Raw genomic sequence first — 16,302 nt, forward strand, 5'->3', positions numbered from 1 at the left:
CGAGATAGTGTTAAGTTTTAAAATTGTTGTGTGGGTTTTTGTGCACGGTTTTTGTGTAAAACAAAAATATACCCTAGCAGAGGGTGGAGTATATATACTCTTGATAAGCTTCGACATCAGCATCTAAAACACAAGCATTTTAAAATTTATAATTGCTGTGTTAATTAAATTAAATTGGACGATATATAGCTGCCATAAATGAAAAAAATTACTAAAAGTAATGGGAAAAATATCACAGTTACGCTGTTTGTAATCATTAAGCTATTATACTCCACTTCTTTGTCAATACATAATTGTCTTTTAAATTTTCTTCTTGCTTTTCTACAGACGAACAATTTATTGAAAATTTTGCAAAAGAAATCCATGTTTTTTTTTTAAACGCATATTACCAGCAAGAGTATATACCGGTTCGCCGAAGCTCGCTTGCTGGCTCGCTTTTCTTAGATTTAAAACAAGTTTAAATTCAATGTCTACTCAATGCGTTTGTAAAGGGAAATGGTTCTTTATTTTATTGAATTTTTAAGTGCAGCCAGTTTTTCTGGTTAAAATAAACCACATTGACCGAAATAAGTTGGCTGACAGCAGCCCCTGGCATCCCGACTCTTCCACGATATTTCTGCAAAAATCACGTGTAAGCCGAACGAGCCTGCAGCTCGGAGTCGACGAAGGTGAGAAACCTCCGTCAGTTGCCCTCAACCTCGTCTTCGTCCTCATCCGCAAGCCTGTCCTCGACAGTGCTCCTCCGCATTGCTCGAGGGCTACTTTACACGGTGTCAGACGGTTTGGTCCTGCTGCCTGTTGCACTTTTTGCACATAATCACGTCACATAAACGGACGTCAGGCCAGGATATGAACAACAAGCTGCCGCTCCCTTTCATCCTGGCGACATGTGACGCTTGGCTTTAGATGGTCGCAAACAAAAAAAAAAAAAGCGGGATAAAAATAAAAATGAAGAGCAAGGGGAGGAAACAGGGCCAGGAGTCCAGGACCTTCCAACTTATTTCCCGACAGCCTGCTCCTTTCTCGCCGGGCTTTTCACTTTATGTTTATGTTGTGTGTTGTGGGCTGTGACGTTGGCCACTGACACTTTGCTCCTGCCACTGCTCTTCCTTTAGCTTTTCCGGATCCTGTCGCCTGTCTCGTAGTTTTCACAAGCGGATGCGACCAGGACACCTGGACAAGCCGGGTGTTAAAATAACAGGCACCGAACATATTGACTTTTAAAATAAGCATTATGGCGGTAAATTTTTATGAAGCCCCGCCCTGTAACTCCTTTTCGGATCCTTGGGATCCTTGGAATCCTGCCGCTGTGTGCGCCGGACAGCTGAGTGATTTATATATATTGTTTAATATTATTACAGCTGGCAGGTGGCCATTCGAACCCGCTTTTGCCTGGGCCCCGTTCCGGGCGACGGATGTGCAAAATGCGAAAAATTGAGCACATTACAAGCTCGGACTCGGACTCCGACTCCGACTCCTTATCCCTATCTGTGTCCGTGTCCATGTTCATGTCCATGTCCAGATCCTTGTCCTTGTCCACGTGTGGTCGGCAATAATTGTTAAAGTGTGCGGTTGGTTGGGACAGGATGCGGGGCGAATGATGAAGTGATGGCCTCTCGATTGAAGCCAGGAAGCGTGGAAGTTTTCTTGCCGCTTGTCAAGCTCGAGAGGATTGCGCTCGTAAGCCTTGAGAGCAGTTAATGGTAATTGCAATTATCCAGCGCGCTTTATTGGTTAATGAACGAGCACAGGCTTAATGTCCTTGGGCTGGACAGATGATAATGCTCCCAGCAATTGCCCATCTGGACATCTGAGGGCATTCATCTAAGACGAATATCGAAAAGCACAGAAAGCCGTCTTTAAAAGTCCTTATTAAAGGATACTCCATGTTTAAGCAGTAGGGAGTGAAAGGAAAATTCCCAAACTTGAACAGGATGAAATTAAAAAACCATTCATATATTGCAAGCGTTAATCCTATAAAATGAAATGAATGTTTTAAGCTATAACTGGCTCCTAAAAAACATTATTATTGTGTGCCCGGAACAAGGAGGAAAATCAATTAATAAATAAATAAATGCGGCCACAATTATATTCCATTTTGCGCTACGCCCGCGACGCTTGGGCGCCCAATCGATTGCATTTTAAATGTGTTTGCTCGGCAGCTGGGGGATATTTTGCACTCGGCCAAAATGTATGCAGCATTTAAAGCGACATTTTTTGCTCTCAGCCTTCCACCAACTGAATCTTTTTCAAACGCATAACTGCTGTGTGTTTGCGCGTGTCCGGGCAGATCATTTTGGTAATTATCGTCTGCAAAAAATGTTTCTGTGAAGAGGGCTTAACCATCAGTTCGAGCTGTGTAACCAAAATGACGGTTTAATGTTGTAAGAGGATTAATAATACGTTTCAGCAATTAAAAGTGGTAAATAAAGCGGCAGAAAATCATACAGCCTACAAGCAAAGGGACTTAAATAGTTCAATTAGGTGCATTTCATCTCTTTTAAAGTTCATTAAAAGTAAGGCGCTGACTTTACGTTAAAATTACTAACTGCTTACTGAGAAAAATGGGCTACAATAAAAATGGTATCAGCAGTATTGACAGTATAACTGTTTCTTTTGGAAACTTAGAGAAAATGATATAGGAAACACTGAAATATTTTAGTTTGTAACTAAAGATCCAATTAGAAAATTAGGTTGTTCCTTTGAAATATTTATTTAAGATCCTCTGAATGTTACATAAATATTATCCTGCATAATCTCAATGAATGTTTAATTTCAGCCGACTTTAATTGGGTTCAAGCAAAATGGCTCAAGTCAATGGATTTATCGACATTACACTGACGATTTCAAAGCAAAGTGGAAGCCGCACTGCCAAGCCAACCACAAAGTGCAATTGAGGCCTCGTGGTGGCTGCTCGGGGGTTTCAGGTCGGCGGCGGTGCCAATTAGGATCTAGAAGTGGGGGTGTGAGCCATTTCAAAGGAGTAGGCTCCGCTTTTCCGCTCGGTCTTCGGTCCTCGGTCCTCGGTTTGAAACTCAGCTCGAAAAATGAAATTGAAGTATCAAAAGAAACACCAGCCGCTCGACCCAATTAAACAAGCTCTTCGAAAATTTGCACGTGGTGAGTAATGACACAAATATGGCACCCCATATGAAAATAGTCCAAATAGGAAGAAATGCCAACTAAATATCAATTTAAGAACTTGCTTTCCGTTTCGGTTAAACGGATTGGCTTTTAATGCTTTCCTCACTTTCCTCCAACAGTACTTGGCAAGGCCTTTTTATACCTCGGCACCCCACCCCTGTGTCCACTCCACCAGGCCAGTGCGTTGAACCTACTGCACTGCCACTATCTTGGCGTCTGTCCAGTCTGCGCCCTGAGTTCCTTTTCAGGAAGCAGGACATCATGTTCGAGTCCGTATTCTTCGTGCTGCGGCAATTCTACAACTTCGTCTGCCCCATGCAAATCTTCTACGAAATCGAGGAGGCTGAACAAGGGGGCCACCAAGAGGAGTGGGATATTTGGAGGGAACTTTGAGATTCGACGGCATGACAACCAAACCAACTGATTAATGGCGGGCTGGGCGGAAGCTGTTGGCAATAAAGAGAACTCTCGCTTTTCCTGGTAACCCCACACCGCTACGCACATAATTTTCGCATAAATTGTCAAATGTTTAAAGCCTGAGCAACAGTCAAGGTATCCAAAGCTTGCGGATTAAACTTATTGCTTCTAGCTTTTGGGTTTCTAGTGGGTGTCTAGTGGTGGGGGTGGTAATGGTGTCTGTTATCAGGCATCATTGAGTGTCATTGAAACGCCAGTAATTGCGTATTAAAATTATACACCAGGGACCATTTGCTTAATGAAATGAAGCCGTGTCTAAAAGCTAATTAGGTTGTCGTTTCCCTGGCATTTATGCAAAGTAATTGAAGAAATACACAGAAGGGAGTAGTAGTGGGTATGGTATGGGAATAGTTGTCGTAGTCCCTGATCAGGCTTTTAATTTTCCACTCGAACGAAGATCTTCAGTTAGCACATATCTGTGGATGCATTACGAAAGGTGTCACCATCGAGCTGGCTGCTTTGCAATTCAGATGAGGTCTTTGTGGCTCACCTTTGACCCCCATTCCGATTCCCATTTCCCAAACACCGTCTTTCAATAAGCCGGTCCGAGTTGCAGGACCAGCCGTCAATCTGCCGACTCGCATTCAATTTGTTTAGCTTGTCGAACCACCCACATGTCGAAAAGGCCTTGACATGTTTTCCGCCCTTTTTCCAGTCTTTTCTCGCCGCCCCAGCAGTTGACACAATTTGACTTTTGGCATCCGAGCGTTCGAACAACGCCCTGAACTTTTGAACTAATCTATTTGTATTTGTTTAGCTTGCTAGCGATAAAGTTGCCATTGTGTTGTTGGGCCATCGTGTGTGTGTTGTTTTTTACCCTCGGGCAGGTGCAAAATGTATACGTGTGTGTGAGCCAGGTGAGGCAGGTCGTTCGAGTTCCCGTAATGGCTTCCTTAGTGGCACAGCCCCATCAGAGAGGAACAAGTTACTTATGATAAGCAAACAAATATTTGTAGCTTGGTCTACCTATTTTTCGGGGTATGAAAGCCTAATGATTTGAGTTAAAGTAAAAAACGATAATTTAACATATTCCCTCAATGTAAAACTATTCATTAGATCATAATTAGGTAGTACACTTGAGAGGTAATACCTCTGAAAACGCCGCGCCTTAAGTGTTAAAGATATTTGGAGCGAGGCTGCTTTGCTAAGATTATCGCAATTGCATTAACGATGGAGATATGGCATTGCTTTGCCAATTATGGGGCTATTCGAGGCCCCAGCCTTTCCGTTTGCTGTCATTAATACCGCAAATTAGCCCGGAAAGTGGAAGTACCGGAGGGGAAGGCCTGGAGTCAAGGACTGAACTAATAACTTCTACTTGCGTGAACAGCCCGTAAACCAATTTCTGCCGGCAGTGCTTTCATTAGCGCCGCCTCAATGGCCAAGGCACCCCGATTTCCAGGATTCGTCCTTGGCTTCGGCTCGGACCAAACGATTATTGGCCTCTCCGCTTGTGCTAAAGTTTAAGCCTCTACTCCGCTGATTGCCAGATTTGTTAATTATGCACGTTATAATTAATGCTCGCTATCCCGTGTTGACCTGCCACTCCCTTTCACGCACTATCACCCACCCCACCAAGCCCCCTTCCACTAGCCAACTAATTGTCAATAAATTTGGCAGCCCAAAACATAATTTCCCAGCCGAGAATCCCGAGAATACCGTGAATGCCGAGAACCAACCATACCCATATCCATGCCCGGGCAGCTCCCTGCTGTCATGCTGGCTGTCAGTTGCGCTTAATGCTTAAATGAAATCTAATCACGTTCTAATTTCAGTTAAGTGTGACAGCGAATCGTGCGACCAGCCCTCGGAATACCCTCTCCAGATCACCGATACCTCATCTTTGATCCCTCCCCATTGAGTCCACTTCCGTTGCTCGTCTCCTTGTATTTCATTTCCCCCATTTAAGTGGGCCACTTCCACTTCGTCTGCTGTTTTATTCTTTTTTGGCAGAGTGCCAGTCGGGAAAATTTGCATTCAACGAAGGCGAGTGACCTGCAGTCGGAGGAAAGTGTTTGAAGGATGTATTAGGAATTTTAAAGAGTGGTGGGTGGCAGCTTTAAAGAAAACTAGGTAATTAATATATTTCGGTGATTAAATTCCTTATTTTCCCACCTCAGCACACAGAAGGTATGAAAAGCAAATTTATATTAATCTTTAATTACGCAATGCCTAAATTTACAATTTACCTGACTCAAATTTACTGTTTAGAGGTTTAGTATCTCGCGTTTCATTCTCCCCGCTAATGATCTGAGTTAGATGGTTTTTCTCGACTGATGAAAAAGTTATATTCAATAGCGCAACTGGCGTTAAATCTCCCATGACCATCACTGCATGTTTCATAACTTTTCGTTTGAAAACGACGCCAGGAGGGCCGGGAAACTATTTCGTTTTCAAATTAGCTAACGGTTTTCCCTTTGAAAATCTAGTTAATTAGCACTTAACAACAAACAACTCGGGGAGAAAAAGCAACAGCGGCAGAATCATCACTATCATCGTCATCATCATCGTTTCGCGCCAGTCGAGCAACTTTTTTGGCGCAAAATAGTTAAAAAACTGGGTGGAAAACTGCCATGCACACCGCCCACTGGACTCCGAAAAGTATGCAGTGCGAAAATGTTCGTGAATTAAGCAATTAGCCAAGTCGAAGAAAAGGGAGAAGTACAAGCTGGGAATTGCGAATTGCGAATCAGCCGGCATCCCAAGTTGCCTATATTGTTGCACAAGTCTGGCGCTGACCCACTGCTAATTGACCAATATTCCCGTCTTGGCCATCATTATCATCACGATACCCGATTTGGGGTCCCGGCTTGGGTTTTGGTATTGGTATTGATCCCCGTTTGGTATCCGCTTGGTTCTGGCATTGGCATGGTAATTGCAATTGCTGGCATTCCACTTCCCCATCGAAGCCCAGAGGTTGCTGTGTCCCCGTCCCCACAGCATAAATACAGCCAACAAATGGAATTTATTCCAGCCAGCCACGAATTCCAATTTTGAGCATTAGCTTCCCTTTCCTTTGGTTCTTTGTACATAGCCGTAGTGGCTTTTATGATAACCGAGTGAATGCTTCGATTTATTATAGAAAAAAGCGCATTTAGCTTTGTGGATTCTTCTACAACATGTGTTAATTTCTTGATATAACTTTATAAGAATGGGGCTTCTTGCACAATATTTTGTTAATTTCAAGTTTCCCTGAAGTAGAGTATCTAACATTCGAACTGAGTTACATTTCAATGCGTCTTTCCTTCTGTCGACTGCTTTTTGGCACATTGCTTATTGATTATTTTTACTAATTTATGTGCTAATAAAATTGTCAATTTGTATGCGTGCAGCGGCAGTTCGTTTTGGAGCGGATTTCACTCCAGTGAGTGGCTGCGATATCGTTGCGAAGGATTTCAGGGAGGAGTGAGTTGCCAAGGATGGCGCAGCTGACAAAACCATTAGACTTAAGTGTCTCCTGCTGCCCAGAGGCTGCCTCTTCTGTTTCCCTTTTTGCTCAAAGCCGTCGCCCTGTCTCATTGTCAGAGGGCAGAGTGCCAAAGGCGCTTACAAATGACGCTGCAGGACATTTCTGGTAATGATTTCCCGTCGGAGGCCAACCGGCTTTGGCTTTAGTTTCACATTTTCGCCGGGAACAATCTCACTCACTCGCCGGCCAATCCAATCCTGTCTTTCCTGAGGTCCGGGATTTTAAACTGGCTTATTATGCCGCATTTGAGTTTAAATACGGCCGCAAGGATTTCGCCGATTGCCACGGGGCTATTGATAATCTTTCGCGCAGTACTTATGCAAATGTTCTGGAGAATTATGGCAGGCTTGGGAATTGAATATCAAACGAACAGAGTAGGGTTAAGGTAAGCTGGCACATTGGTTATCTCTAGGGAATTTTAGTTCAAACTTAATTTCACTGCAACTTATTTGGGAGTTCAAGTAAGCATTGCATAACTACCTTAGCCGGCTTTATCTAAATAAATATATACTCAATTCCAATGAGTAGAGCCGATCTGCGTTATCAGCTAGAATAATGGACTATAATCTCGAATTATGTGCCTCTTCATTCTTATTTATAAAATAAATTTCTTTATATTCTCTGGAAAGCGATTCGCATTTATTGACGGATATTCCGAATAAATGAGTAGCAAGTGACTTAACCCGAACCTCTAATATAATGCTTAATGCTTTTCTAAGGCCACCTTGTTCAGCTTCAGTATACTTTTTAGGCCAACAATTCCATCACAGGAGCCCAATCTGCGTTTCGCCGCCTTTGCGCCCTGACATAAACAATATTTTCGCACATTTCCCCACAGCACCCACTTCCACTTAGCAACCTTCTCCGGAGGACCGTGCTTTTACGCCATTTGGGCCATTTGAAGAGGGTGGGAAAGGGGCATCCTTGAGCAAACCACTTGATGACGAAGACATTTTGCCAGCTAAAAAATCGTATTTACAACATAATTTACACTCAAAGTGAAGAAGCAGAGGAGACGGGCAGAGGAAGCCAGGCTGTGATGAAGAGCGGGTAAAAAGGGTGAACCTGGAGCAGTGTGGCCATTCAAAGTGGTACCACTCAAGTGCCACTTTGGCGTACTTGTGCCTGACCAGGATCCGTCTGAAAAATGGGACAATTTCATGCCCTTTAATGGCAAAGTTTTAGTGGTCAATGCAATGGCTGCCGCGACAACATCATCAGGATCCGGGCATTACCAGGGTCTTCGTAACGAAATGGCGACTGGAATGAAGCGCCGTTCCTCACGTTAAATTATGTAAAAATAAAATTCCCCTTAAAAAGGAACGAGAAAAGCATTTGGTAGCTGGTATATGGGAAAATGACGGAAAAGGTGAAAATTGTATTACACGAAGACAAGTCGAGTTCTGCACTCGCTGATGCTTTCCGGTTGCCGTCCTTTGATGTCGTTGCGCGAAAATTGAATAAAAATAATTTGTAATGCGTTTGCTCTGCGGCAGATGGCTGGTGAGTTTGTGGTTGAGCGCTGAATGAAATGGAAATTACGGGAAATTTTGTAAATTAATGAGATGTTAAGGGGGCGAACCAGCTTGACGTAATTAATGAAGGGAATGCTAGTGCGAGTGCGAGTGCGACCCTGCAATTCAATATATATCGGTAACTTATTTATAAATACCCCCAAATTGGTGTTATTACAGCCAAAATATGTATGTTCAATATACTTAAAGAATTAATAAATATTTATTGTTAATCTCTCCATGCTCTTAAGTATTTCTTGTATGCGTAAGCGCATATATGATTAAATTTGCTGTTCTTGGAAAGCTTTAGTGCTAACGCTTTATAAGTATACAGGCGTCATCTTTAAATATGCCCGACATGCCTGATCTCAAGACCTTATCGTCGTCAAAAGATTCAAAGAAGCCTTATCAAATAATAAATGGAAATGGAATGTTCACTGGCAATAAGTTGGCGGTTCAATCGCAATCGGCAGTCTATTGAAGACAGGCGCTCAAAATGGATCGCCTTTCCATCCTGCTCCTCGTGCTTCTGGGAATCTCTCGGATTCAGGCCCGTTACTGTGGTGGGTCCATGGCAAAGAAGTGCGTACAGCGAAACCGTTGCCGTATTGGAACGGAAACGGGAAAACCAATAATAGATTTCAGAGGACTTAGTAACGGTAATCAGGGATGTGAGTCTGGGCATACCTGCTGCCCGATAACAGAAATAGTAATGCCGACGAATAGCTATCACTTGAATGTGTTTTTATGACACTCCATTGTTTTTGCAGTTACAACATTCGGTGCAGACAGGCAATCAACAGATTCCTCTGGACTGTGGCCACGCGAACCCTCAAGGAGTGAGCTTCACCATAACCAACGCGGGGGACTTCGCACAGGATGGCGAACTGCCATGGATGGTGGCTGTGATCGATGCCAGGAACAGCCAGCCGATTGGCGGTGGCTCCCTTATTAAGCCGGATGTGGTGCTAACATCCTCGTCGAAGACCTCCGAAATTCCCGAGAACTACCTCATTGTGCGGGCTGGCGAATGGGACTTTCAAAGCACCACTGAGCTGCGACCACATGTGGACGTTCCGATCAGGAAGATCGTTCGGCATCCCGGTCTCAGTATGACTAGTGGTGCCAGTAATGCGGCCCTTCTGTTCCTTGCGAGACCGCTGAATCTGGATCACCACATAAACCTCATTTGTTTGCCGCCGCCGAATCGAAACTATATCAATAGCCTTTGCACCGTCAGTGGCTGGGGCAGAAAAACCATCGCGGACAACTCTTACATGAATGTCCTGAAGAAGATCGAGGTGCCATTGGTGGAGAAAAGTGAGTGTCAACCGCAACTGCAAAATGTCGCCGGCAAAGAATTCTTTCTCGATAACAGCCTGATCTGTGCCGGTGGAGAACCTGGAAAGGATTCGTGCAAAGGCGATGGAGGTGCCCCTCTGGTCTGCCCACTGCAAAGCGATCCCAATCGGTACGAACAGGTGGGAATCGTCAACTTCGGATTCGGATGTGGAGAGCCTATTCCTGCTATCTACACTGATGTTTCCCAAATTCGCAGCTGGATTGATTATAGTATCCAAGCAAATGCAGTCAACTATTCTCCCGAGTTGGGAAATGTAAGCCCATCACCAGCCCAAGTCGGAGAATCTATTCCGAATAAGGGCTATGGATTAGGCGGTCTTGCATATGATCCACCTAATCAAGGAGGAGGATTCATTTCGTACTTAGGCGACGGATATGAAGCCAATGGACCTCTTCCAATCGGAGGACACATTCAAAATGAGCGCCAAGGATACAGTGGCAATGGATATGATCCAAATCCTGGAGTCGGATATCCTTTATTTGGTGCATCAGGTGCCGGAAATCCAAATCCAAATGTGAGGCAAGAAAATTATGCACCTAATCATGTTGGAGTTGGCATTAATAACAACAATCTTGCTGGCAGAACGATAATTGGAGGCGGTGCTATTGAGAATCCCAACCAGATTAATGTTATTAATCCTAAATTCGGAGATTCTTTATTTGGTGCCGGAAATCAAAATCCAAATATAAGAGTCGGCGCAAATAACAACGATCTTGGTGGCAGAACGGTAATTGGAGGCGGTGCTATTGAGAATCCCAACAATGTTAATGTTATTAATCCTGGATTCGGAGATTTTTCATTTGGTGAATTAGGCGCCGGAAATCCAAATCCAAATATGAGGCAAGAAAATTATGCACCTAATCAAGTTGGAGGCGGTGCTATTGAGAATCCCAACCAGATTAATGTTATTAATCCTAAATTCGGAGATTCTTTATTTGGTGCCGGAAATCAAAATCCAAATATAAGAGTCGGCGCAAATAACAACGATCTTGGTGGCAGAGCGGTAATTGGAGGCGGTGCTATTGAGAATCCCAACAATGTTAATGTTATTAATCCTGAATTCGGAGATCCTGCATTTGGTGTGTTAGGTGCCGGAAATCAAAATCCAAATACGAGAGCCGGCGGAAAAAACAACGATCTTGGTGGCAGAAGGGGAACTAGAGGCGGTGCTATTGAGAATCCCAACAAGATTAATGTTATTAGGCTTGGTGATTTTCCCACCACAACGACCACGCCAAGTCCACCTGTCACAATGGAAATAGTAAAGGCCTAATCTGATTAAATAATTATATCAGAGAGCTTTTAATAAATAAATTACCTACATGTAAAGCTATATAGGCCTTTCTGTAATATATTATTTGCTTATTACTTAACGGGCGAAATTGTGTTTATTAAATTGGGATTTTCATAAATATGGGAAGCGCAGAAGTATAATCATGAATTGTTGATTAATGTTTTTAGTAACCTTGGGTCAGATAATCTCATTTTTATTTATGGGCCTTTTAATCCATCTGAGCTGGAATGTATTTTTAGTTTCGACTGTGTTGGCTTTCGATCTGCTTGCATTGCGCATTACAAACGCGCTAATATATTGGCTACAATACTAGCTGATATCGAATTAGGCTATCAGAAGCTTGACACGCTCTCATCCAATTGATTTTGTGGCCCACCCAAAATCCGGCTAATTGTGTCCGAGTTCGGCCGGAGTTTATTGCGAAGGAAGCTGGCCTCAAACAGCCGCCCTCCAGATACAACCAATTTCGCAGAAAACAACGCACAAAAACTGGCCCGAAATGGGGGCTTACTATAGTTACATGGCACTCAGAGGCGAACGTCGAATGTGGAACACATTGTGGCCCTATTGCTTTTAGCCGGAGTTCGCTTCTTGTTTATTTGTTTGTTTGACTGATTTGCTGTTGTTTATTTTGATTTCCGGCTCAAATGCCGAGTGGGCAGAGGCGGATCCTTGTCGATTTCTACTGCTACATTGATTGTGTTGTCGCAGCAGGAGTTCGATTTCCTCTGCGGGAGTGTGTGTACATACACACTGGTGCTTGTACAGCAGCAGATTAGTGTTGACAAACAGTCAAATGGCAAAAGGTGATGCCGGCTCCGGCGACATCATCATCAGGCCCTCCATAATCCCATAAACACCTCCCGCACACAGCTGGAACCATTGAAAACCTTTGTTTGCCTCTCCACGCAGCATCATCAAAGGGAAACTGAATCAAAATCCGAGTCTCCGTCTCCATGCGATTCAGTGGGCCAGTAAAAATGGCATACCGATTGGCCTCGATAAGGAGTTTACTGCGCTTTTTGCCCTCCAACTGGGTCCATCGGATAGTTCAGGCTTCATTATTACTTTGCATAAAAAATGCATTAATATGGAATTTATGTATTTGTTTTGCCGCTATATTTTTTTCGTTAATATGTCACGTAGTCATAACTTCTGTTTTACTGTTTAACATCAACTGAGCTCAGCTCAGACATGGAATAACTTTTAGTGGTTCGGTAAAAAAAGCTTAATATTTCACTTTTATGTGGGGATTTTTTACGACGCCTCGTAAGCGCTATATTTTTGCGAAATTTATGTTTATAATTTGAATGGTAGCGATATATTAAAAAAAACTTAAGACTAATGAATCGGGATTGAAAGAGACAATACCTATTAAAGGTTTACGAGTTTGCGGAGAAAATGCTTTTGCAAAAGTAAAATAATATTATAAAATGTGAGCCGCACACTTGAGTGACCTCTTTAATTTTGTTGAAATTAAAATAATCTCTTGTTCTATATACATAGGCATTGCTGTACTTGCTTGAGATAAGAAGAAATACATATATTACGGAATTATATTTTTATATTTGCATGAGCATTAAACGCAGAGGGTCTTGGGAATTGTGTTTGAATTTCTCTCATTCCCTGGCTAAAGTTAAACATTACTAATTAAATAAAATTAAAGTATAATCATACAGTGGAAACAGAGAATGAGAAGAAACTCGTTTGCAGGCAGCATGGATATCGACTCTGAATTTGCACCGAATATATTTTATTTTATTTTTCGCAGCTGTATGTGCACATATAAATTGTAAGCAGATATATTGTGCAGAACCGAACTGCCGAAAAACTCATTAAGGCTGCAAATGAAAAAGAAATTACAAACAATTATTAAAATGTCCACTTCACGCATGCATCCAAGAACACCGAAAAAAAAATAGAGGAGAAACGAAAATAATAGCAAACTTTTGCGCTGCAAACTTTTGCAAGCAATTAAATATATTTGTCACTTCCGAATGGCTGACAAGCCAGGGACCTTTTTGAAACCGCAACAGAATCGAGTGGTGCGAGTGGTGCCGAGTGGTGCCGGGTGGTGCGGATGGCGGTGATCGTGGGGCTGTCAAACATTAAACTGAACCACAGCTCCGGAACAACTTCTAGCCACCTCCCGGCAAATGCAAAGAAACCTTCAACCCTCACATAAAGTTGCCTGGTAACTGGCACTCGTGACAAGTTTCGGCAAAGTTTTCTTTTCGCCCGCCATTTGTACTGCAGTTAACTGCAGTAGTGAAAATTTATAAAGTTTTAATCATGTGGAGCATTAGCCACTCATACTAAGCTGTGTGTGTGCACTCGTCAATCAAGATGTCCTAAAGTAAAATGTATAATTTTTCAGCAAGCTTTTTAAATGACGAAACCAAATAATAAGGGTTGAAATGAGTGGAAGATAAATAAGTTATTATAAGGGGCATTTGAAATACTTCAATCATAAATCACAGGGAATTCTTAGTCAAAGTTAAAACAAGTCCTTGGTTAACATAGCCAAGCCAGATAGCAAACAAACCCGGTTTTTCGCTTATCGACCCCAACCGATCCCCAGGACGATTCTTCGTTCTCCGGCTGGCGGCTGGTGAGCGTTTCCAGCGGCAGGGACACTCTAAGAGCAGCCAAGTGGAATCAATTAATCTTTGCTTGCAAACATTTGCCAGGGACCCAGCCGAAAAAGCAACACCAGCATGCTGACGTCTACGGAGTCCAAGTCCGAAAATATGTAATGGGGGCTCTGCCGCTCCTCGCTCCTCGCTCTTCGCTCCAGTGCTGAGTGAAATGTTTCAAGAAAAGTGCAGCTTGCAGCTATGAAAAATGATAAATTTCACTTTGCAGCTCCCATTCCCATTCCAGTCCCGGTCCCGGTTCCGTTGCCGCCTTCCCGATGCTATTTTATTATTTATCAAGCTTATTACGGAGGCAGCAGCATCCAAGGGGGGACCTTCGGGATTCTTCAGCTGCGACTGTGCAACATCCTAGCAGCCCCGCCATGGGATTGCCGCTCGGTTTGATATTGAAAAATTATTGCTTTTTATGAAATAGTGCCATAAATTATTCGTAATACATTAACAATTATTTAGTAGTTGTTCGCCTCTCTCGCTCGCCGGCATCTACTCAAATGTGTGATATATGGCTCGTACTTACTCAAGCGAGTCTCGACACACGAGAGGGCAGAAATTAATATTATTTTGAAATCAATTACCTAAAACGAGAAACGAGAAAGGTTGGCATACTTGCTATTAGGGGCTACAAATACTTGAAATTATAAATAAATTCAATTTCATCTTGTTCAATATCTTAACAAAGAGAAAATCTTTTTACCTACAAAATCAAACCAATTTATTCAATTCATTTATTTCAGAGACAACAAAACTTGATTATAACAGAAGTGGGGAGTACTTAGCAAAGTGTTAAAATAATAGTAATTCTTTTAAAGCATATCATATAGAATCGTATAGAGTAAAGTTGCAGCCAACGAGTATTCAAACAAAAATGTATTATTTCGAAAATATTTAATAAATATTGTTTTAACAATTACCAAGACGTAAGTAAATAGTACAGTCATCTTGTACGATAGTAGTGTTATTACATTATCGCCACCACCACAGCTTATCCCGGAGCTGAGATACAACCTACACTACTTCAGCCTGGATCACCCTGCACACTTTGCAATAAGCCGAAGATTAATCTTGAGCCAGACTTTATGTCACATAATGCTTCCCTTTTTTGGCATATTTACATCGACAAGGGAAGCCATCAGGCGGGTAAACACCCCCCGGACCCCTGCCCAGGACACTTTTATTGATTTATCACGTCTGGCGTGAGTTATAATTGGATGCCACGCGGGGCTGAGGATGTGTAACTGGGGATCTGGGGATCTTGGGGGGACCTGTCGCCCATCAAGTGCAAAGTCGAGCCGCAGCAAGTGACGTATCCTGCGCAAATTTATGGCATCTTTTACGAGTGCTGCCGCTTGTGCCTTGGCGATGGCTTCTTAAAGCCCTTCTCGGGTGGTGGTGCAAATTGTGTGATTAGCTGATGAAAGTGTAATTAAATTTCCGAGGCGGCACTTTGAGACGAGTGATTTATTTGTAAAGAGCCGCACAAGATTGCTTAAGTTTATTAATTATGTGTAATTAATTAACCGACTGGTTACGGTGTCAGCTGTATTGTGTGGAATTAGTGGGGAGGCTGTCAAAAATTCTGTTTTTTGGTTTTCAAGTGTGTATTTAGGTAATTTAAGTCTTGATGGCCTCTTAAAATGAAGAGTACGTATTTGTTTAATCTCTAAATACCTCACTTAAAGGCAACTGATTTACCTTTAAACTATTACACGGAAATTTTGGCTCAAACCCCAAATAGAATTCAGACATTGGTATAATATAAACGCCTATTTTCCAGATGTATATTTTCGACATGCGTATATATTTGGAATGGCTAGCAAAACATTTGCAAAATATTGCAGACACCGCTGTGAAAATATAGCAAAGTTACACAGCGTGATGCAATATTTTAGGCCAACCATTTTTAATCATGCCGTTGGCACCTGAAGAAAAACAAACACCCATGAAACGAACTGCAGTTACTGAATTTTCGGCCAACCAGCAATTGTTTACCATGTGTCTGCGGCAAAATAGTTATCAAAATACAAACAAATTCTGGCGAATGCAATTAAAGAGATAGAGAGCGCTGTGAGGCTTCTGCCACAAAACCATCTGTGGACATAGTGGGCCCTCATGGAGCTCCCCACTTGTCAGGCGGTCCTGTTTGGGATCAGGAATCAAGATAGTATCCATAAGAGGGAGAACTGAATACATTACCCGTAATATTACACACATTTGCCTAGCAGGGTGCTACTTCGCACCGCGCACTTCAGGAGCAGTAGGTGCCCCTCGCATCCCGCCCAGAACTTTCCAGACCCGACACATATGCTTATAATGGCATTTCGCAACTGCCACTCAACCACCCATCCAGTGGCAACTACCAGCTACCAGATACCAACCAGCCACCA

The 16,302-nt window shown here is 42.7% G+C and overlaps 3 protein-coding genes across 3 annotated transcripts in view; 2 read left to right on the forward strand and 1 right to left on the reverse strand.

Moving 5' to 3' along the window:
• Positions 1-16,302, reverse strand: part of LOC122615115 — a 36,144-nt gene that overhangs the window by 10,768 nt on the left and 9,074 nt on the right. The window lies entirely within an intron of this gene.
• On the forward strand, positions 2,966-3,732 carry LOC122615124. The gene is made up of 2 exons (XM_043790027.1): positions 2,966-3,120; positions 3,264-3,732. The coding sequence occupies exons 1-2, from the start codon at positions 3,048-3,050 to the stop codon at positions 3,566-3,568; spliced, it is 378 nt and encodes a 125-aa protein (XP_043645962.1). The 5' UTR covers positions 2,966-3,047; the 3' UTR covers positions 3,569-3,732.
• Positions 9,095-11,272, forward strand: LOC122615108. Its single transcript, XM_043790003.1, has 2 exons — positions 9,095-9,313; positions 9,375-11,272. Exons 1-2 carry the CDS (start codon positions 9,101-9,103, stop codon positions 11,238-11,240), a joined length of 2,079 nt encoding a protein of 692 aa, XP_043645938.1. The 5' UTR covers positions 9,095-9,100; the 3' UTR covers positions 11,241-11,272.

The sequence above is a fragment of the Drosophila teissieri genome, chromosome 2L (genome assembly GCF_016746235.2).
Source record: "Drosophila teissieri strain GT53w chromosome 2L, Prin_Dtei_1.1, whole genome shotgun sequence".
Taxonomy (NCBI): domain Eukaryota; kingdom Metazoa; phylum Arthropoda; class Insecta; order Diptera; family Drosophilidae; genus Drosophila; species Drosophila teissieri.